This window comes from Delphinus delphis, chromosome 6, assembly GCF_949987515.2.
Source record: "Delphinus delphis chromosome 6, mDelDel1.2, whole genome shotgun sequence".
Classification (NCBI taxonomy): Eukaryota; Metazoa; Chordata; class Mammalia; order Artiodactyla; family Delphinidae; genus Delphinus; species Delphinus delphis.
Window position 1 is genome coordinate 20,696,747 of NC_082688.1, and position 22,051 is coordinate 20,718,797.

At 39.4% G+C, this 22,051-nt stretch overlaps 1 protein-coding gene across 1 annotated transcript in view; it reads left to right on the forward strand.

Annotated features, from left to right (window-relative positions):
- Positions 1 to 1,877: 1,877 nt before the first annotated feature.
- The window catches only part of ZFP37 (ZFP37 zinc finger protein), a 39,168-nt gene continuing 18,994 nt past the window's right edge, over positions 1,878 to 22,051 (forward strand). The window contains 4 exon segments of the mRNA XM_060014305.2: positions 1,878 to 2,009; positions 6,222 to 6,348; positions 6,658 to 6,789; positions 13,520 to 15,020. Of these exon segments, the coding sequence (XP_059870288.2) occupies positions 1,878 to 2,009; positions 6,222 to 6,348; positions 6,658 to 6,789; positions 13,520 to 15,020 (1,892 nt within the window).

Genomic DNA, 22,051 nt, shown 5'->3' on the forward strand with positions numbered 1-22,051 from the left:
CACACCAAGAAGGTGAGGCTCAAAGATGCTCTGTCACGGACACAGGGGAGGTGCTGTGTCTCCAGTAGATGAAGAGGAATCTCAATCACAATTATCCTTCAATTTTCGCTGAGTCCTTAGTTTTCTATTGCTGCAGAGCAAATTATCACTAATTACTGGATTAAAACAACACAGATTTATTATATCAGTGTTTCAGGACATCAGAAGTCTGGGCATTGTATGGCTGGGCTCTGTTCAAGGGCACACAAAGTTGAAATCAAGGTGTTGGGTGATTGTGTCCTCATCTCGGGCTCCACTAGAGAAAGATATCCTTCCAAGCTCCCTCAGGTTTTTGTCAGAAACATTTGCTCTGCAGTCGTGGAACTGAGGTCCATGTTGTCTTGCCAGTGGTAGACCAAAAAGCACTCTCAGTCCTCAGCCGCTGCTCTCAGGTCCGTGCCATGTGGCTCCTTCCACAGGCCTTCTCACATTTGGAATTTTGGAATTTCTGACTTCTGGAAGGGTCTAGCCACTTTTAAGGACTCACCGAATTAAATCAGCCCCACCAAGATTATCTCCATTTTTATCAACTCAGAGTCAACTGATTTGGGATCTAATCATGGAAGTAATATTCCACCAAACCACAGGTTCCTCTTGCATTGAAAGTTAGGAGATCTCACAAAGGTATTATGCTAGGGAGCGGAGTTAATGGGGGCCATATTAGGATTCTATGCATCATAATATTTACAACATATTTTGCTAAGCCCTAGAGTTGATGTCAGAAGACTAGGAAAGCATTGCTGGGCCTGGGGACACCCCCCGCCTTTTCCTCAAAGGAAAGTGACCTTGCTTGAAATAATCCTTTGTTTTGTTTTTGACTCCCCTGTCCCAGCCCCTTTCTGCCTTTAAAAGCTCCCCATTTTGTACAACTCCTCAGATGGCCTTTCTGTTTGCCAGATAGGATGCTGCCCCATTGATGAATCGTTTAATAAAGCCAATTAGATCTTCTAATTTACTCCGTTGTATTTTGGGTTTTTTTTAGCACATAAAAGTTGAAGGTGCAAAACAGGGTATGTTTGGCTCTGGAAAAAAGAACAATATATTTGTGATAACTTTACCAGCCCTCTGCCTCATTGTAAATTCCACAAGGGTGAACAAAGGCTGTGTCTGAATCTCCAGTTTTCTCATTACCTAGCAAACCCAAGCAACCTAGTCTGCATATAGTATAAAAGCTCAACAAATAACTGTTAAATGAACGAAGTTTGTACATGAACTAGCCCATTGAGAAACTATTTCTACTCCAATTGCTTGATTATTTGGGCTTGATTATTTGGCTGAAACATCACCATCAAACTGGTTCTCCCTGAGGATTGATGTATTCACTTAATCTGATCCTTCATGTTTTCTCATTGTTCTTATACCATAAATGAAGAGACATATATTTCAAAGATTAGCGTTCTCTCTCTATAAAACAATGGCATCTGCCCCATTGGGCTTTTTCTTCTTTTTCCCTCCAATTTCTCTCATCATCCCAGCTTTCTGGAGTCTGCGGTAGGCAGTGCGATTCCCGGTTTCCCCGCAGCTGGCTGCACTGACTGGGAAAAGCAACTCCAAATTCTGTCCTCAAGTGTTGAAACCTTTGAGCGCCGGGGGTGGGTTGTCAGGCACAGTGAAGCACTCTGCAGGGAGCAGTCTCCGAGCCAGGTTTTGCCCGCTTGCACCTCACCACTGCGAGACCATCTCAGCTAGCCGGGCCACCCACCTCTGAGCCCGCCGAGAGCGCCAGGTCCCCACTGTACGGCGGCGACTCGGTCAAGATGGCCGCGCCCGGGCGGATACCCAGGGGCGGCGCCATCGCAGCTGCCGAACTGGCAGAGGCCGCGCTCTGGGGGGCCGCCATGTCGGCCTCCGCTTGCCCCCTGATCCTGACAAAGCCAGACACCGCGGACCGGAGGAGGAGTGTAGGGACGACAGGACAGGCCGGGTGTCCCCCGGAGATGGCTGTGTCGGAGCCCGGGGGCAGCGCCGCGGTGAGCGCGATGATGGGGAGGGGTGGTCTGGTGGTCAGCTGCGGTCGAATCGGGCGTCAGTGACTGGAGGGTTACTGTAGTCTGTGAAGATAGGTGATTCGGAAGTTGGAGTCGGTACTGGAGGGCCTCTTGCAGGGGTGGGGGGATGGTGTTAGCACACTCAGGGATCGATGGAGTAGTGCTTGGGAGGTGTCTGTGGAGTCCGTGACTGCTGCAGTTTGAGGAAATCAGTGTTTGAGGGATATACGGTGACAGTGGTTGGAGGGGAGGGGTCTGTGGCGGCCCCTGAAAAGTCAGAGTTTGGGAGGCCATGGGGATCAGAAATGGGGGCTTTGGGGTGTATCAAAGATTGGGGAGTCTGTGGGGGTCGCAACTGGGAACCTCTAGGGGAGCCAGCGATTACGGTGCCTTTGGTAGTTAGACTGGATTGTCCCGGGCTGCGTGCAGAGGTGCAGGGAGGTCAGTTAGTAGCTTATTGCAGTAGTTAAAGCGAAGAGATGATGATAATGGTTTACAATAGGCCAGGATGTTGAAAGGCTCTTCTGCATCGATATAGAGATAGTGCAGGGCTGTGGTGAAAAGGGATCTGGTGTAAAAGTTTTCAGTGAATGAGGGAGGATGACTGTGCAGAAAAGTTGACATGAAAGACCTGAAACAGCTGTCCTTAGAAAGGTCTGATTGCAAGGTTAACCTTTGGCCAACATCCGAGAACTTAGATTTCAGGAGAGTTCCCCCTATTCCCGGGAATTTTAAAAGTGGCTCACTGTGCCTAAACTATGTAAACAATGTGGTTTATGCTGAATGTCTGATTTCCTTCTGGGAATCTGGGACTTTTGTATATGCTAGGCAGAGAGTGCCTATTTGACCAACCCCTAAAAATGTTGTTTACCAAGCACTGGTAAACAACATTTTTTTAAATTGAAGTATAGTTGATTTACGATGTTGTGTTAGTTTCTGGTGTACAGCAAAGTGAAAAAAATATATATATACACATATATTCTTTTTCATATTCTTTTCCATTATGGTTTATTACAAGACATTGAATATAATTCGCTGTGCTATACAGTAGGACCTTGTTGTTTATCTATTTTATATATAGTAGTTTGTATCTGCGAATCCCAAACTCCTAATTTATCCCTCCCCCACCCCCTTTCCCCTTTGGTAATCTAAGTTTGTTTTCAATGTCTGTGAGTCTGTTTCTGTTTTGTAAATAAGTTCATTTGTGTCATATTTTAGATTCCACATATAAGTGATATCATATGGTGTTTGTCTGACTTACTTCACTTAGTATGATAATCTCTAGGTCCATCCATGTTGCTGCAAATGGCATTATTTCATTCTTTTATATGGTTGAGTGGTATTCCATTGTATGTGTGTGGGTATATATATATATATACACTACATCTTCTTTATGCATTCATCTGTCAACACACATTTAGGCTGTTTCCATGTCTTGGCCATTGTAAATAGTGCTGCAGTGAACATAGGGTTGCATGTATCTTTTCGAATTAGAGTTTTCATCTTTTCTGAATATATGCCCAAGAGTAGTGGGATTGCTGGATCCTATGACAACTCTATTTTTAGTTTCTTAAGGAACCTCCATACTGTTCTCCATAGTGGCTGCACCAATTTACATTCCTACCAATAGTGTAGGAGGGTTCCCTTTTCTCCACACTCTCTCCAGAATTTATTATTTGTAGACTTTTTAATGATGGTCGTCTGACCAGTATGAGGTAATACCTCATTGTAGTTTTGATTTGCATTTCTCTAATAATTAGCAACGTTGAACATTTTTTCATCTGCCTATTGGCCATCTTTATGTCTTCTTTGGAGAAATGTCCATTTAGGTCTTCTGCCTATTTTTTTTTTTTTTTTTTTTTTTTTTTTTTTTGCGGTGCGCGGGCCTCTCACCGCTGTGGCCTCTCCCACCGCGGAGCACAGGCTCCAGACGCGCAGGCCCAGCGGCCATGGCTCACGGGCCCAGCCGCTCCGCGGCACGTGGGATCCTCCCGGACCAGGGCACGAACCCGAGTCCCCTGCATCGGCAGGTGGACTCTCAACCACTGCGCCACCAGGGAAGCCCTGCCTATTTTTTTATTGGGTTTTTTTTTTTTTTTTTTGAGTTCTATGAGCTGTTTGTATATTTTAGAAATTAAGCCCTTGTTAGTAGCATCGTTTGGTAAACAACATTTCACATGTGTTAGCACAACTCATTTCTGAAAGAATTAAGTATGTACTGTGTGACTCTACTGGGAGAGGACTCTTGGAAACTTGTTCCTGGCTTCCTCTGGACTTCACCTCATGCAGCTTTTTCCAGCTGATTTTGCACTGAATTCTTTTGCTGTGCTAAATCATAACTATGAGTACAGCTATATGCTGAACACTGTGAGTCCTTCTAGTGAATCATCGAACCAGACTATTAATGGGTTAAAGTCTGGTGATACTCTAAACGAGTTAGGGATTTTGAAGGATGAGTGAAAAACTGTTGAAAGTATAATTTACTTCATTTTCAGGCCCTGAGGTACATGGGTTGGGGTGGAGGTGGGCAAACAACCTCCACGGGGATCACTGTAAGGGAACAGAGTCCTCAGGAGACAGGTAGGTTTCGGTTAAAGCAAGCAGGCAAAGGGAATGGCTAAAGAGGGTGAGCGTGTAGTGAAGTTTACTGGCAGTGATTAGAGTTTCTGTAAAAGGCACTGTTTGAGAGTTCTGTTGGCATCAGTGACTGGAGATTGATAGGATTTGGGGTGATATCAGAGATGGAGATTGATATGTTCCACTGGTATCAATAGTTGAGGAACCTGTGGGAATATGTAATCAGAGTGTTTGTGCGGCAAGTGACTGGGGAGATCTGTTGCTGTTAGTGATTGGGAGTTTGTTGGGATCAGTAATTTTGGAATTATAGGCTTAGTGATTAGGAAGGGCCATGCTGGCTCAGTGATTGGGAGGCCAGTGACAATTAATGACGGGAGTTATAGGAATCAGTGACGACGTTTGTGAGGTCAGAGATTGGTGACACATGCAGCTAATTTATTGGTGGCTTATGGCGGTCAGGGGTGATCTTTAAATGTTAAACAGACATGTTTGAATGTATACTTATCAGTTTCAGAATTCTCCAGTAGCTGCCTAATAAGAGGAGAAGTTTAACATGCTTTAATTTCTCCCCGTCCCCAACCAGTTATATGCCTGCTTATTTTTCTTACATCATGCCTCTTGATTTTAAGGTTACTTTTATAACAATTGCACAAGAACGTTATCAAGTTACTTGGATGTAACTGGACATTTTACTGGTTTTATTATTCGTAGTTCTCTCTTGTATATGCTCAAGTCTTTCCCAGTCTTGAAATCTTTATTCTGATCCAATTTTCCTTCTTTTAAAAATCATTCCTCTTCTTCTTCTCCTCCTGTCTCTCCTCTTCCTACCACATTCCCAGTTTCTCCCTCCCTCCTTCTCTTTATTTCTAAAGTACATAGGTAATATACTTTCTGCATCCTTACATGCCTAAAATACCTTACTTTTGCTTCCAAACATAAATGATTTTTTGACTGGTCATAAAAACCAAGGGTCTCGATTCTTCTACCTCAGAACTCTATAAACACTCCTCCATAGTCTTTAGTTACAGAAGAAAAGATGAAGACTGATTCTGGTTTGTTTGTTGTAATTGTCTCTCTCTGATAATCATAGGATTTTTTTTCAAAGTACCGTAGACTAAGTGGCTTATAAACAACAGAAATTTGTTTCTGACAGTTCTGGAGGCTAGAAGTCCGACATCGGGTCGGGATCTGGCGACAGCCCTCTTCCAGGTTTCAGACTTCTTGTTGGATCCTTACTTGGCAGAAAGAGCAGAGACAGGAAGCAAGCTCTCTCATGACTCTTATAAGGGCACTGATCCCATTCATGAAGTCTCCCCTCTCATGATCTCATTGAATCCTAATTATCTCCCAAAGGCCCTATCTCCTAATATCATCACATTGGAGGGCAAGGTTTCAACAACGAATTGGGGGGACACAAACATTGAGTCCATTATAGGGACATTTCTTAATATGATTTTTGTCTCTCAAAAACAAAAATGCAAAATTGGGTAAAAAAATAAGCCCCGTGTATAACATTATGATCATCAGTGAATGGTCAAGGTAAGAGAAAGTCATTATTGTCTGCATCTTTCACTGATGTGGATAACATTGGACTGAACTAGGAATGTGCTATTACAGGGATCGGTAACATTCAAAGATGTGACTATGGCCTTTACCAAGAAGGAATGGGAGCAACTAGATCCTGCTCAAAAGAGCCTGTACAAGGATGTGATGCTGGAGAATTACAGCAACCTAGCCTCAATGGGTAAGGACAAAGTAATTCAAAGTGTGCCTACTGTGATGCCTTCTCTCTGAAGTCCTTGGATAAGTTTATCCTTAATTTTTATGAATCAAAGAGTTTTAATCCCTTTTGGGTACTAGTCAGAATACTTGTGCTCCTCTGCCTTGAAAATGGAGGATCTACTCAGATGGGGTACATGGACATCTGCACTGTGAAATTTCAGAAGCCGTGTGTTCTTTTATCCTTTAAAAGCTCTGAAGCTTAAATGGTAGGGCTTGATTTCTGGAATGTTTGTTGTTCTAACACTCAATTTCTATCTTTTCTCATGAATAGGATATCAAGCTCTCAAACCAGACATATCCAAGTTGGGAAAAGGAGAAGAGCCATGGCTGGGGAAGGGGAAAAGACCCAGACAAGGTGGTCTGAGTGAAATAGCAAGACCCAAGGGAATAGGAGCCAATGGAAGTAAGTTCCTAGTTTCTTGGTGGTAACTTTGGAATTCTTTTTTTTCACATTTTTATTATTTATTAATTTAAAAATATATATTTTTCTTTTTATTGAAGTATAGTTGATATACAATATTGTGTTAGTTTGAGGCGTACAGCAAAGTGATTCAGTTATACATACATATATTTTTTAAGATTCTTTTCCCTTATAGGCTATTGCAAAACATTGAGTATATTTCCCTGTGCTATACAATAGGTCCTTGTTGGTTTTCTGTTTCATATACAGTAGTGTGTATATGTTAATCCCAAATTCCTAAATTATCCCTTCCTCCCATCTTTCCCCTTTGGTAACCATAAGTTTGTTTTCTATGTCTGTAGGTCTGCTTCTGTTTTGTACAGTTCATTTGTATCATTTTTTTTTAGATTCCACGTATAAGCGATATCGTATGATATTTGTATTTCTCTGTCTGGTTTACTTCACTTAGTATGATAATCTCTAGGTCCATCCATGTTGCTGCAAATGGCATTATTTCATTCTTTTTTATGGCTGAGTAATATTCCATTGTATAAATATATCACATCTTCTTTATCCATTTATCTGTTGATGGACATTTAGGTTGCTTCCATGTCTTGGCTATTGTAAATAGTGCTGCAATGAACATTGGGGTGCATATATTTTCAAATTATGGTTTTCTCTAGATATATGCCCAGGAGTGGGATTGCAGGATCATGTGGTAGCTCTATTCTTAGTTTTTTAAGAAACCTCCATACTGTCTTCCATAGTGGCTGTACCAATTTACATTCCCACTAACAGTATTGGAGGGTTCCTTTTTCTCCACATCGTCTCCAGCATTTATTATTTGTAGACTTTTTGATGGCCATTCTGACTGGTGTGAGGTGATACCTCATTGTGGTTTTGATTTGAATTTCTCTAATAATTAGCGGTGTTGAGCATCTTTTCATGTGCCTGTTGGCCATCTGTATGTATTCTTTGGAGAAATGTCTGTTTAGATCTTTGGCCCATTTTTTGATTGGGTTGTTTTTTGCTTTTTTTTTTGATATTGAGCTGTATGAGCTGTTTTTGTATTTTGGAGATTAATCCCTTGTTGGTTGCATAGTTTGCAAATATTTTCTCCCATTCTGTAGATTGTCTTTTCATTTTGTTTATGGTTTCCTGTGCTATGCAAAAGCTTTTAAGTTTAATTTGGTCCCATTTGTTTATTTTTGCTTTTATTTCTATTACTCTAGGAGAAGGTCCCAAAAGATATTGCTGCAGTTTATGTCAAAGATTGTTCTGCCTGTGTTTTCCTCTAGGAGTTTTATAGTATCTGATCTTATATTTAGGTCTTTAATCCATTTTGAGTTTATTTTTGTGTATGGTGTTAGAGAATGTTCTAATTTCATTCTTTTACATGTAGCTGTCTAGTTTTCCCAGTACCACTTATTGAAGAGAACTGTCTTTTCTCCATTGTATATTCTTGCCTCCTTTGTCATAGATTAATTGACCATAGGTGCATGGGTTTGGAATTCTTCGAATAATTTATTCTTAAATTCGTCTTATAGGTCCTAGGAAGTAGCAGTAGAAAAATATCAAAATCTCCTGGGGGAAAAAGAGTTCAAACTACAAAGATTCTCCAACCTTGGAGATTCTAATATCTCTTCCTTCTGTGAACCTGTCCACATGAGAGGTTCTCATAGGAGATTCACTGTAGTTGGGCACCAGTGTGACTTATGGGGATTTGCTTATACCATTTGTATCAGTCAGCTTAGTCTAAGTTACGTCCCATTAAAGAAAGACCCCCAAAATCTTAGTGGCCTACAAAAAGAAAGATTTGGGGCTTCCCTGGTGGCACAGTGGTTGGGGGTCCACCTGCTGATGCAGGGGACACGGGTTCATGCCCCGGTCTGGGAAGATCCCACATGCTGCGGAGTGGCAGGGCCCGTGAGCCATGGCGCTGAGCCTGCGCGTCCGGAGCCTGTGCTCCACGGCGGGAGAGGCCACAGCGGTGAGAGGCCCATGTGCCGCAAAACAAACAAACAAACAAAAACAACAAAAAAAGAAAGATTTGTTTCTTGCTCAAGCTGCAGCCCTTTTCCACATTGTCTTGTGACCTACACTGAAACAGCAGTCCCTATTTGGCCAATTCTGGTCTCATTACAGAGGCAATGAAGAGGGAGTGGAACCATATGATGACTTAAAATCACTGATTGGATGTGGTAGATATCTCTTTCTGCTTACATTTTATTGGTTCATTAGTCAGAGCAGATCACCTGGCCACTCCCGAGTTCAACTGGGTAGGAACGTATACTCCTTTCACAGGGAGGATTCAAATGGCCATACAGTGGGGCTGGGAGGTGTAATCCACAGGGAACAATAATACAGTCTGCCATACCACTCGGGTTGTGGTAGGAAAAAAGGTGAAAAACAGGGCTCTAAACCTTGGATACCAGACCATCAGATGCCTAACTGACCCTTCCACATAGCCATCTTTCCTCATCCATGCTCTCTGTTGCTCAGTTTTGAGAAAGAGCAGTGAACCCTTTTAGCTGTTTTCTTAAGTAATCCCATTCCTGCTTACCTCTCTAAAGCAATGCTTTTTAAAATTATCCTCCCTTTTCCTAATATCCTCAGCTTTTCTCCCTTCATCCACCCACACTCTTAGACCCCATAGTATCAAATTCCTCTCCTTAGAGATTCAGGCATTCTTAAATCTGTCCTCTATCCAGATCTCTTGGTGTAATCCTCCTGCCCCTCATTACTTTCCATTTCCCCCCTTTCACTGTGAAATGCTCTAGATCTGTGGTCTATACCACCAGCATTATTTCCATTTTCTCCCTAACCCTTGCAGTCAAATTCCATAGGATCCATGCCTCTAACAATTTCTGACTTTAAAGTCAGCAGTGGTAACCTTCCAGTGCATATTTTAATAGTTTTGATCAGCCTGAAATTCTTGCCCACCTAGCTTGAATTATACCACTTGAATCTGATTTTATCGTTTAAGTGTTCCTTTACCAGTTTTTTCACCAGATTCTCTTCTTTCTCACTTTGAAGTGTCCCTAAGGTTTTGTCTTCTACTATCTATTCTTTTTTTAAATTCTGTTTTCCTCAAAGGAATAATCTATTGTGTAAATACAAGCTATTTATCCTATACTGGTGACTTCCAAGATAAATTTATCTTGTCCAGATAAATCTTCAATTCCTTTGTCTTATATTTTACCTCCTTACTGGATAGCTTATTCTCAGATGGTCAGAAATTGAAAGCTTTATCTTTCTTTCTAAATTAGAGCTTCCTTACACCTTCCTTGTTTTTATCAGGGTCAGATTTTAGGCCTGTCTGCCATGGAGTTCCCATGAATCCTTGCTCTCTGCCTTCCCTCTTACTATCCTTTCCTCAGTTCCTGATTCTTTTTCCCCCCTCAGTTCTGACTGACATCACCCAAATTATATTCATATTGTCCCATACCTAAATTGCTCCAATTATTAGGTAGCTTATTAAATCCCCCCCTTAAAAATATTCATCTTAGATGTTGCCACCAAACATTAAAATATTCAGTTATTATATATCACTTCAGTCCCCAAATTAGCAGAATGTCCACAATATCTTTTTAAGTTTCTTCTAACATTGAATTTTTCAAGACTCCATGAATTTCCCAAGACCAGAGGGACCAGTCCTTCAAATGACAAATGAAGAGACTTCATAGAGTTTTCTTTGTTTGTTTGTTTTTGTTTATTTTATTCTATTTATTTATTTTTGGCTGCGTTGTGTCTTCGTTGCTGCGCGCAGGCTTTCTCTAGTTGTGGTGAGCAGGGGCTACTCTTCATTGCTGTGTGCAGGTTTCTCATTGCAGTGGCTTCTCTTGTTGCAGAACACAGGCTCTAGGCTCCCGGGCTTCAGTAGTTGTGGCATGATGGCTCAGTAGTTGTGGCTCACGGGCTCTAGAGCACAGACTCAGTAGTTGCAGTGCACGGGCTTAGTTGTTCCACGGCATGTGGGATCTTCCCGGACCAGGGCTCAAACCCGTGTCCCCTGCATTGGCAGGCGGATTCTCAACCACTGAGCCACCAGAGAAGTCCTTCATAGAATTTTTGATCCATGCATTAGTGGCTCCAGTTTTGGCTGTCTTCACTTTTCTCGCTGATACTTGGTGTTACAACCAAAAAATAATCCTGAGTCATTTAATACATACATTTTTGTCATTGCTACAGTGACTCTATTCTTGGCTCAGGTTCTTCTATCATCCTTGAAGTTTCTTCAAGGAAGGACTGTTCTATTACCTCCAATGATTTGCTGGGTCTAATGAGCTCCATGCTTCAGTTTCTGAAGTTACAGTCATTTTAGCTTAAAATTCATGTCTTAGTTACTGTCTCAGATTCAGGACAAGCTTATAGCCTTAATTACATGCTCTGCCAGACCCAGCTCTCCCCTAGTATTACCCTATTATTATACCAGTTCACTAGTTCAGAGCCTCCTCCCCTCCCTCATGGTAAATTTCTCTTGTGGTGCTTTATATCTTTTCCAGCTGGCCAATGTCAGTTGGGACCAGCCCAAATCATCATAATAAGAGGTTCTTATAATGTTACACCTCAAGGGGAAAGGTTTGAGTTTTGATCCCTTTCTTCCCAGAAGGAGATTTGCCTCCATCCTCCCCAGCATCCTTGGACATTGGAAGATGCAGCCTTGTCATGCTACGTAAAAGTTCTTGTTGGGCTTCCCTGGTGGTGCAGTGGTTGAGAGTCCGCCTGCCGATGCAGGGGACGCGGGTTCATGCCCCGGTCCAGGAAGATCCCACATGCCGTGGAGCGGCTGGGCCCGTGAGCCATGGCCGCTGAGCCTGCGCATCCGGAGCCTGTGCTCCGCAACGGGAGAGGCCACAACAGTGAGAGGCCCGTGTACTGCCAAAAAAAAAAAAAAAAAGTTCTTGTTATACTCTTTCTCTCAGGATGCTTGCATCACTTCAAATTTCCTAAATGAAAAAGCAGCTGGCAACTCCAATTCTTATGTATACTTATAAAAATTGATCTACTCCATGGGAACTAATCTCTTACAAGTTCTCCATAAAAGTAATAGTATTTCCTGGCTGTATATTCAAACACCATAACTCTTTTCTGTTTGAACTCAGTTTTCACTTTATCCATGTAATGTTCTTTTACTAGTAAAACAACTATTCACTTTTTATCTCTTTCTTTCTGAGGTCATGGGGACTCTTATATATGCTTCTCTCTTTGAGTCTCTTTGATTCCTATCCTGAAACTTTTTCTGTTTTTCCATGTCCATAGCTGAAAAAGGCCACCCCCAAAATGGTAGTCCTAGCTTCTAAATTGTTTGGTTTTTACATATGTAACATCCATATCTAGCTAACAGAAGTCTTCATGTTTCAATTCTAAGTTCTTAGGAGAATTGTTGAATAGCTGGAGCCTGGTGTTTACCACTGTCTGATCAATTGTTTTCAAGGAGAAGTTAGATCATATACTACTAACATGGCTGCCTACATCTGTCAATGTGGGTGGTGGTCTCAGAGAAGGGAAGCATAGATTGAGAAGATATCTCAAAATGTATAATTGTATAATGTATGGAGGAAAGAATGTGAGCAATCACTTAGAGTTAGGAATTAGCTTAAAATTTATAATTGGCAATTAGAGTGACCTGACAGGAAGGTGTGCTCCATTGCAAACTATTGGAAAACAAGTGTGTGTGTACACTGTAAATCCAAATGGTGTAAAGTTTATTTGCCAATATCAAACTTTATAATATGGTAAAAACATCAGGTAACTCATAGAAACTGTGGGATGTTTCTTACTACAGGAATTGCATTATTATATTAATCATGGGTGGTAGCAGTGGACCATCCTTTCCTGCTTAATCCCTCAGTCATCTATATGCTGTTCAGTACTCTTTGATGGACTTACCTTATTTTCTCTTATTTTGGCTCTTTGGGGAGCAATAACAAAATTTTACTTGAGCTATCCTAAGTAAATGGAGGAATTTATTATAAGGCTTCTTGTAACCTAAGGGGTGATACTTCAGCTGGGGACTAGAACCAGTACTGGGAAGCCATTAGGAACTGGGATTATGCAAATGGTCTCTTTGAGGACACATGATCTTACATCTCTGCTTTTCTGTGGAGGTATGCTTTATTCTTTGTACTGATGAACTTTCTGTTTACATAGGGAAAATGTGGCTTTGTAGTGCTTGTCTTATATCATTTTTAAATTTAGCACCCAGTGGAGACTAAATAGGGTCTAAGTTTTTAGGAGACATACTCTTATTGGACATCTTGGCTTGAGCCAGCTGTCTCCAACCGTGACTATGGAGAGTTGGATGAATATAGATGGGCTGTAAGAGCCAAATACTATTGGTGGATTGGCAGTTATTAAATCTGGGCAGCTTGGGCTGAGGAGAGACTTCAAAAAGTGTCAACAACAATTACAAGCTTTTAACTTCATCTGTTTTTTATTCACTACTCCTTGTGTTTATTTCATCTTTTATCCCAGGTTGCAAGGTCATATTTATAAACAGCCAAAGCCTTTTCTAATCACTATTGTCAGTTTTCTTTTCCTGTTTTTACTACAGCACTTTGCCTCTCCAGTCCAAAAAGACAGGGACATTTGCACTTGATATTTCATTCACTTTAGGATACTAGGCTTGAATAAAGATTCAGCCCCACAACAAGGCATTTCTTTATAAGTTGTATTCCAAAATATGAGAGTGCAAAGATTCACAAGAATGTCTCATTGAATTCCACTTTAGAAGAAGTCCAGCAAGATGATGACCAGCTAGAGAACCACCAGGAATCTCAAAACAAACTCCTTGGGGAAGTTGCTTTCAAGAAAACAACTCTGACTAAGAAAAAGGGCCATGAATGTAGTTCATTGGGGAAAAAAAATGTGAGTACAAAATACGTTCCTTCAAAAAAAAAGCTTCTTAAATTTGATTCACATGGAAAGAATTTAGACTTACCTGGTCATGTAAGAAATTATGTAGAAAAGAAACCTGATGTAGCTAAAGAGCATACGAAATCATTCAGCCATAGCTTACCTGATACAAAGAAAGACAAAAATCAAACTGGAAAAAAATGTGAGAAATTACCCAACCATAGCTCATCTAATAGGCCTGACAAAACTCAAACTGGCAAGAAACATACTGAACGGAACAAAATTCAAACTGGAGAAAAACATAAGGAATCATCCAGCCATAGCTCATCTCCTACTAAGTGTGACAAAACTCAGAATAAAGTGAAACCATATGAATGTAATGAATGTGGGAAGGTTCTCAGCCACAAACAAGGACTCGTTGACCATCAGAGAATTCATACAGGTGAGAAACCATATGAATGTAATGAATGTGGGATAGCCTTTAGCCAAAAATCACACCTTGTTGTACACCAGAGAACTCACACTGGAGAAAAACCATATGAGTGTATTCAGTGTGGCAAAGCCCATGGTCATAAACATGCCCTCACTGACCATCTGAGAGTTCATACTGGTGAAAAGCCCTATGAATGTACTGAATGTGGGAAAACCTTCAGACATAGCTCAAACCTTATTCAACATGTGAGATCTCATACAGGCGAGAAGCCCTATGAATGTAAGGAATGTGGAAAGTCCTTTAGGTATAACTCATCTCTTACAGAACATGTGAGAACTCATACAGGTGAAATACCATACGAATGTAATGAATGTGGAAAAGCCTTTAAGTATAGCTCATCCCTTACTAAACATATGAGAATTCATACAGGTGAGAAACCCTTTCAATGTAGTGAATGTGGGAAAGCTTTCAGCAAGAAGTCACACCTCATTATACATCAAAGAACTCATACTAAAGAGAAACCCTATAAATGTAATGAATGTGGAAAAGCCTTTGGACATAGCTCATCTCTTACTTACCATATGAGAACTCATACCGGTGAAAGTCCTTTTGAATGCAATCAATGTGGGAAGGCTTTCAAGCAAATTGAAGGTCTTACTCAACATCAGAGAGTTCACACTGGGGAGAAGCCCTATGAGTGTAATGAATGTGGGAAAGCCTTTACCCAAAAGTCACACCTCATTGTACATCAGAGAACTCATACTGGGGAGAAACCCTATGAATGTAATGAATGTGGAAAAGCGTTCAATGCAAAGTCACAACTTGTTATACATCAGAGATCCCACACTGGAGAGAAACCTTATGAATGTAATGAATGTGGAAAAGCCTTCAAACAAAATGCATCCCTTACTAAACATATGAAAACTCATTCAGAAGACAAATCTCATGAGTGAAATTAGTGTGGGAAATCTGAACTAAAGGTTTTATTTAACCTTAGAAGTATTCTAACTTTAAAGAATGTTAGAAGGCTTTTAACAAGAAGTTACACCTCGTTACACATGAGAGAATTTGAAAATGAATCACCACATGGAAGAAATGGACGGAGAGTTTAAACCTTTTATGTAAAATATTGTTTTAAAAATATTTTAAATGATCTATATATTCAGATTGAATATAAAGCTTTTAAAATTGTTAATAACTGAATAATCAGAGCACTAGAGAAACAAATTACATTTTCTGACAATTCCTGAGTTGCTTGAGGGTTGTGTACTTAAGCACCACATGTGAGAATTGAATTTGCGTATCTGTTTATTGCCATGTATAAATGTGTGTGACCATTGGTATGAGTTTCATCTTTGATGCTATCATGCAGCTCTTTCTTAATGTCTTTGCTAGTACCTGCGTCAGCAAAAAACTTTATAGAAGGGTTATTATCTATGTTAAAAAAAATGTTAATACAAAATTAAGAGAAAATGAAAGAAATCAGCTGAGAACACACAGGTGCTGGTAGGGAATGCTATCCAAGATATATTGTTGAGTGAAAAAAGCAGGTTGCTCAACTGTGTATATAGTTTATTCCCACTTGTGTACAAAAGGGTGTGTGTGTTTTCCTGTCTGTGTGTATGTATGTATGTATTTGTGTATATATATGTATATTTATATGTGAGTAAATTGGTTTGAAAAAATACAAAAGAAACTTAGCGGTTGCCATTGGGCACAGGACTACAGGAATGGGGTCTGGGATGGGACGGAGACCTCCTTTTTATTGTATACTCTTTACATTTTTAAATCATGTACATATATTATTTTCACAATTAAAATCCTTTTAATATGTATAAATCAGTACTAATGAAAAATTTCACTGAACCCACTCCATGATGTTATTTGACAAAGTAAGAGTTTCTATGCTTATTCATGAATGAGGATATGGTATTAAATTTGATATTGAATTCACAAAGGCTTTTCCTATCAAACATGTTCTTTCATTAAAATAATGAATTATAATGATAACTCAGCACTGTGTTTCTTTTATTCATCACATTTTTAAAGACTGAAGATGAACTGTGATTGCAGCTGAATGAAAGTGATTTTCTGCACAATCACTCCATTTTATCTCATACTCAAAGTGCTTATACACAAATACCTCAATCTGGGATTTCAAATATATTACTGCAAATGGCACTACTTCCTGTTCTTGCCCAATAGCAGACCTTGTTAATGTATCACTGCACTCTTTCTGAGTGAATCTAGACTTGGCCTCAGAATCATTCTTAAGCATGCATTCCAGAAGATACTGTTAATCAATTTGGGTTTGCACAGGAAACCTATTTTCCTATTTTTACTCATGAGTCATAGATTAAAAAATACAGCTGAACTGTTCTAAAATTTAAGTTGTTATACTAAAAACAGTAACATAAGGACAAAAATGGTTTTGTAATATAAGGTAATAATAATATTTGATATGTATGTCACCTTTTACATTTTTCAGAACACATTCACTGCATTACCTGATTTATTCCTCAGAATAAACATATAAGTTGGTAGGAAAGACTTGGCTAGTCATGGTCAATACTTCTCAATAAATATTTCACCTAGATACTAGCCTAGCATAATTATGGACCCTCAACCATATGTGATTAAATGCCATCTTTGCAAATATTTCCTATTCCAATGCCTGCCTTCTTGAACTCATTTTGGAGAATTAAAAAGTATGAATATTTAGAATGAAACGTGTGCGTGTGTGTGTGCACATGTGCACATACATGTATTGAAAGATTAACTCACGGATATTATGCTCTCATTACCAAGTAACTTATTTACTGTCGGGGAAGAAAATGAAATGTGAAAGCCATTTCCATCAGTAATTTATTACCAGGTGAAAATCTAGCACTATGCACAGAATGAATCATCACTGTCCAGAGCTGTAGAAAATCTGTACTTTGTAGAAGAATAAAACAGTTGCACATATGGCTAGAAATTTCCTACACTTCTTGGAGAACCCATGGTAGTGCCACACCTGGGACAGTCAAGAATATAGGTATACCCGAACAGTAAAAATGAATGCTGAAAGTCATCCTGTGCAGTAAAAAATGAATTAAAATTTAGTATCAATTAATAGGAAATGATGTCTAAAAATAATTAGAAGCAAACAGGGCTTCCCTGGTGGCACAGTGGTTAAGAATCTGCCTGCCAATGCAGGGGCACAGGTTCAAGCCCTGAGCTGGGAAGATCCCACATGCCGTGGAGCAATTAAGCCTGTGCACCACAACTACTGAGCCTGTGCTCTAGAACCCACGAGCCACAACTACTGAGCCCGTGTACCACAACTACTGAGGCCCGTGCTCCTAGAGCCTGTGCTCTGCAACAAGAGAAGCCACCGCAATGAGAAGCCCGTGCACTGCAACGAAGAGTAGCCACCGCTCGCCGCAACTAGAGAAAGCCCGCGTGCAGCAACGAAGACCCAACACAGCCAAAAATAAATAAATTTATTTTTTTTAAAAAATTAGAAGCAAACAATGAAAGAAAATAGACATACAGATGTGAGTCTAAATCAATGATACACCAGCTTGGGCATGCATCACAGTGGCCTGGAGGGCTTGTTAAAACATGGACTTTAGAAATGGGCCCCACCCACAAAATTTCTGACTCAGTAGGTCTGTGATGGGACCTGAGAATTTGAATTTTAAATAAGTTCCCAGAAGATGCTGATGCTACTGGTCTGGGGACAACACTTTGAGAATCACTCATCTGAATAATTGTTTAAGTAAAATTTAAAAATATTTTTAAATGTTCCTGAGACATTTTTTCAATGTAAAGAAGAGGAGGAGGCATATATCCATAAAATTAATTATTAACAGTTTTAAAACATTTCTTTATTCAAGAAATATTGATCATCTACTATATGCTGGGCACTGTTCTAAGTCTTAGAGATATAGCAGTCAACAAAACAAGAAGAAAAGAAATCTTGTCCTCAGAGAGCTTAATTCTAGAGTGGGAGACAGGCAGTAAATCTAAATATAGTTGTCCCTTGGTATCCACAGGGGACTGGTTCCAGGACCAGCCACAGATACCAAGATCTGCAAATGCTTACGTCCCATAGTCGGCCCTCCAAATCTGTGGTTCCATATCCAAGGATTCAACCAACCATGGATGATGTAGCACTATATATATTTATTGAAAAAAATCCATGTATAATTGGGCCCACACAGTTCAACCTGTGTTGTTCAAGAGTCAACTGTAATTAAAATACAGAGTATGACAGAGGGCGACAAGTGGTATGGCAAAAAACAAAACAGGGAAGGGAAATGCAATTGTAAGAGAATGCAGTTTTAAATATGGTGGTAGTGGTGATACAAGCTCAAGCTTACTTAGTGTTGACACAATCTTGACGAATATGAAAACAAGTCATGTATATATGATGGAAGAGTGTTCCAGGCATACATTTTTTAGAATCTGAGGGAGTGGGAAGAGAGAGAAAGATGCTGAACTCCTCTGACATACAGAAGAGGAAAAAGTAAGAAAGTTTTCTATTAAATCAAGATTTGAAAAATAATCAGATGTGCAGGAGAGGTAGAAAGCTCATACACTGCTTTTGGTAGTCAAGTTTGTACAACCTATTTAAATGTAAATCTGACAGTATACATCAAAACCTGAAAATATTTTGCACTCCTACTTCCAGGAATCTATTCTATGAAACACAATCAGGGTGTACTATAATTATCACAGAACACAGAGAAGTTGGATAAAACATAAGTTGCCAATTACTTGATTAAATAAAGTATGACACCCTCATAAGATAGAAGTTGGTGTGGTAGATGGAGATAATTTGAGAGAAAACATGCAGGTTTTTTTAACATGAAAAACCACAAGACTGAGTTCATAGCAACCACAGCTACTGGAAAATGAGGGGAGAATCCCAGAAAAGAGAGACTCAAAGGGAGGGAAACCCAAATTATGTGAATAAAGTCTGCACAAGTCTCTGGCTGACCCCTGAATCATGCAGGTATGGCTCAACTCCTAACCCTTTGTCTTTTGAACTGAGCTTTCATTTGTGCTGCTTCCTCAGGGACAGAATTTAAAGTCTGAGTTCAACGATGTTAACTACTTGATAGAACAAAAACATTAACACTCCTCCAAGAAATATAATGGAATCCAGAATTGCCACAACTTAGCATTCATGATATCCAGGATACAAGACAAACTTACTTGACATTCAAAGAATTAGGAAAATGTGACCCCATTTCAAGAACAGACAACCAACCCAGAAATTGGAATAAGCTGATGAGGATATTAATGTAGCTATTATAACTATGCTTAATGAAATAAAATATGCTCAAAATGAATGTAAAGATTTTTAACTCAGAGAAGAAATAAAAACTACAAAGAAAAACCAAAAGAAAATTCTCAAACTGAAAAATACAATGTCTGAAATTTAAAATTCACAGGATAAGTTTGCCAAATGTAAATTACAGGGGAAAGAGTCATTGACTTGAAATAGATCAGTAGAAATGATCAAACAAGTGAGAGAAAAATGATGAAAAGACATTAACCTGTGACTTGGGGGACAAAAAACCATGTCTTGCATATATGTAGATGAAGTCCCAAAAGGAGAGTGAGGAGAGAATGGGACATACAAAATATTTGAAGATATAATGGCTGATATTTCCCCAAGTTTGGTAATTGACATAAATGTACTGATTTGAAAATCTCAGCAAACTCCAAGCAGGATGAAAATTAAGAAAGCCATGATTAGGTACTTCCTAGACAAGCTCTATAACTTAAAGATAGAAATAAAATCTTGGGACTTCCCTGGTGGTCCCAAGACTCCACGCTCCCAATGCAGGGGGCCCAGATTTGATCCCTGGTCAGGGAACTAGATCCTGCATGCATGCCGCAACTAAAAGTCTGCATGCCACAACTAAGAAGCCCACATGCCACAACTAAGAAGCCTGCATGCTGCAACTAAGACCCAGCACAGCCAAAATAAATATATAAGTAAATATTTTTAAAAAAAGAAGAGCATGTTCCAAATCAATATCTTTAAAAAAAGAAAGAAAGAAAATCTTGAAATCCAGGGGAAAAAATGACACATATTTGATAAAAACAATCTTAATGATTGATGACTTATCAAAAACTGTGGAGGCCAGAAGACAGTGGATTGGTATCCTTAAAAATGCTGTAGAAAAAAAACAAAAGAAACTTCAACCTCAACCTCAAATTCTATATCCAGCAAAACTATCCTTTAAGAATGGAGGTGGAGCAAATGGTGCTAAATAGTTTTTTTTTTAAGCCACAGTTTCATTGTCTTAGTTAAAACAGGATTATTAAGTGGTGATTTTAAATTCTTTTTTTTTATTAGCAACTTCAAGTATAACAACTGGAATAAGTGTTTATTTTCTATTAACAAAAATGAATTTTGATAAAAAAGAAGAAAGAATGGAGGTGAAATAACGACATTTTAGATAAATGAATTAAGAGACCCAATGACCATAAAGTTCTTTGGGTTGAAGGGAAATAATACCAGATGGAAACTCAGCTCTTCAGGAAGCATTAAAGAGTAACAGAAATGGTAAATACATAGGTAAATATAAAAGACTATTCTAACTTGTTAATTTCTTTAAAATACTTAGGATTGTTTAAAACAAAACTTATAACATTGCCTTATGTGGATTGTAAGGTATTTAGATGCAGTACATATAACAACTCTAGCATAAAGAAAGGGGAGTGGACCTATATTATAGAGAGTTTCTAAATTTTATGTGCTATAAATAATGGCAATTGAAAGTAGAATGAAAGTCAAGGTTGTATAGAGCAATATCTAGAGAAACCATTAAAGAGTAAAGCAAAGAAGTATAGCCAGAAACACAACAGATAAACTTAAATGAACCTCTAATAAGTATTTAAAATTCCTAATGGAAGCAGGAAAGGAGGTACAGAGGAAAAAAATCAAAGGGGAAAAACAATACAAATAATATGGTGGATCTAAATCCAACCATAGCAATAATTACATTAAAAGTTAATGGAGGGCTTCCATGGTGGCGCAGTGGTTGAGAGTCCGCCTGCCGATGCAGGGGACATGGGTTCGTGCCCCGGTCCGGGAAGATCCCACATGCTGCGGAGCGGCTAGGGCCGTGAGCCATAGCCACTGAGCCTGCGCGTCCAGAGCCTGTGTGCTCTGCAATGGGAGAGGCCACAACAGTGAGAGGCCCGCGTACCGGAAAAAAAAAAAAAAAAAGTTAATGGACTATAAATTGGAAGATTGGGATTGACACATACACACTACCATATATAAAATAGATAACTAATAAGGACCTACTGTATAGCACAGGGAACTTACACTGTAATTGCCTATATGGGAAAAGACTAAAAAAGAGTGGATATGTGTATATATATATAACAGATTCATTTTGCTGTACCTCTGAAACTAACACAACATTGTAAATCAATTATACCCCAATAAAAATTTAAAAAAAAAAGTTAATGGACTAAAAGCTCCAATTAAAAGGCAGAGCTTTACATAATGGAGGAAAAAAAGCAAGACCCAGTTTTATGTTCTCTACAAGATCCAAACTTTAAAAAGTCACAGGTAAGTTAAAATTAAATGGATTGAAAATGATATATCATACAAATAGTAAGCATACAAAGGCTGGAATGGCTATATTAATAGCAGACAAAATAGACTTCTCTCTCTTCTTTTTTTTTTTTTAGCTTTTTAACTTTTTAAAATTGAGGTATAGGGAATTCCCTGACGGTCCAATGGTTAGGACTCCCAGCTCTCATGGCCGAGGGCCCAGGTTCGATCCCTGGTCGGGGAACTAAAATCCCATAAGCTGCATGGCACAGCCAAAAAAATAAATAAATAAAATTAATTAAAAAAAATAAATAGGGCTTCCCTGGTGGCGCAGTGGTTGAGAGTCCGCCTGCCGATGCAGGGGACACGGGTTCGTGCCCCGGTCCGGGAAGATCCCACATGCC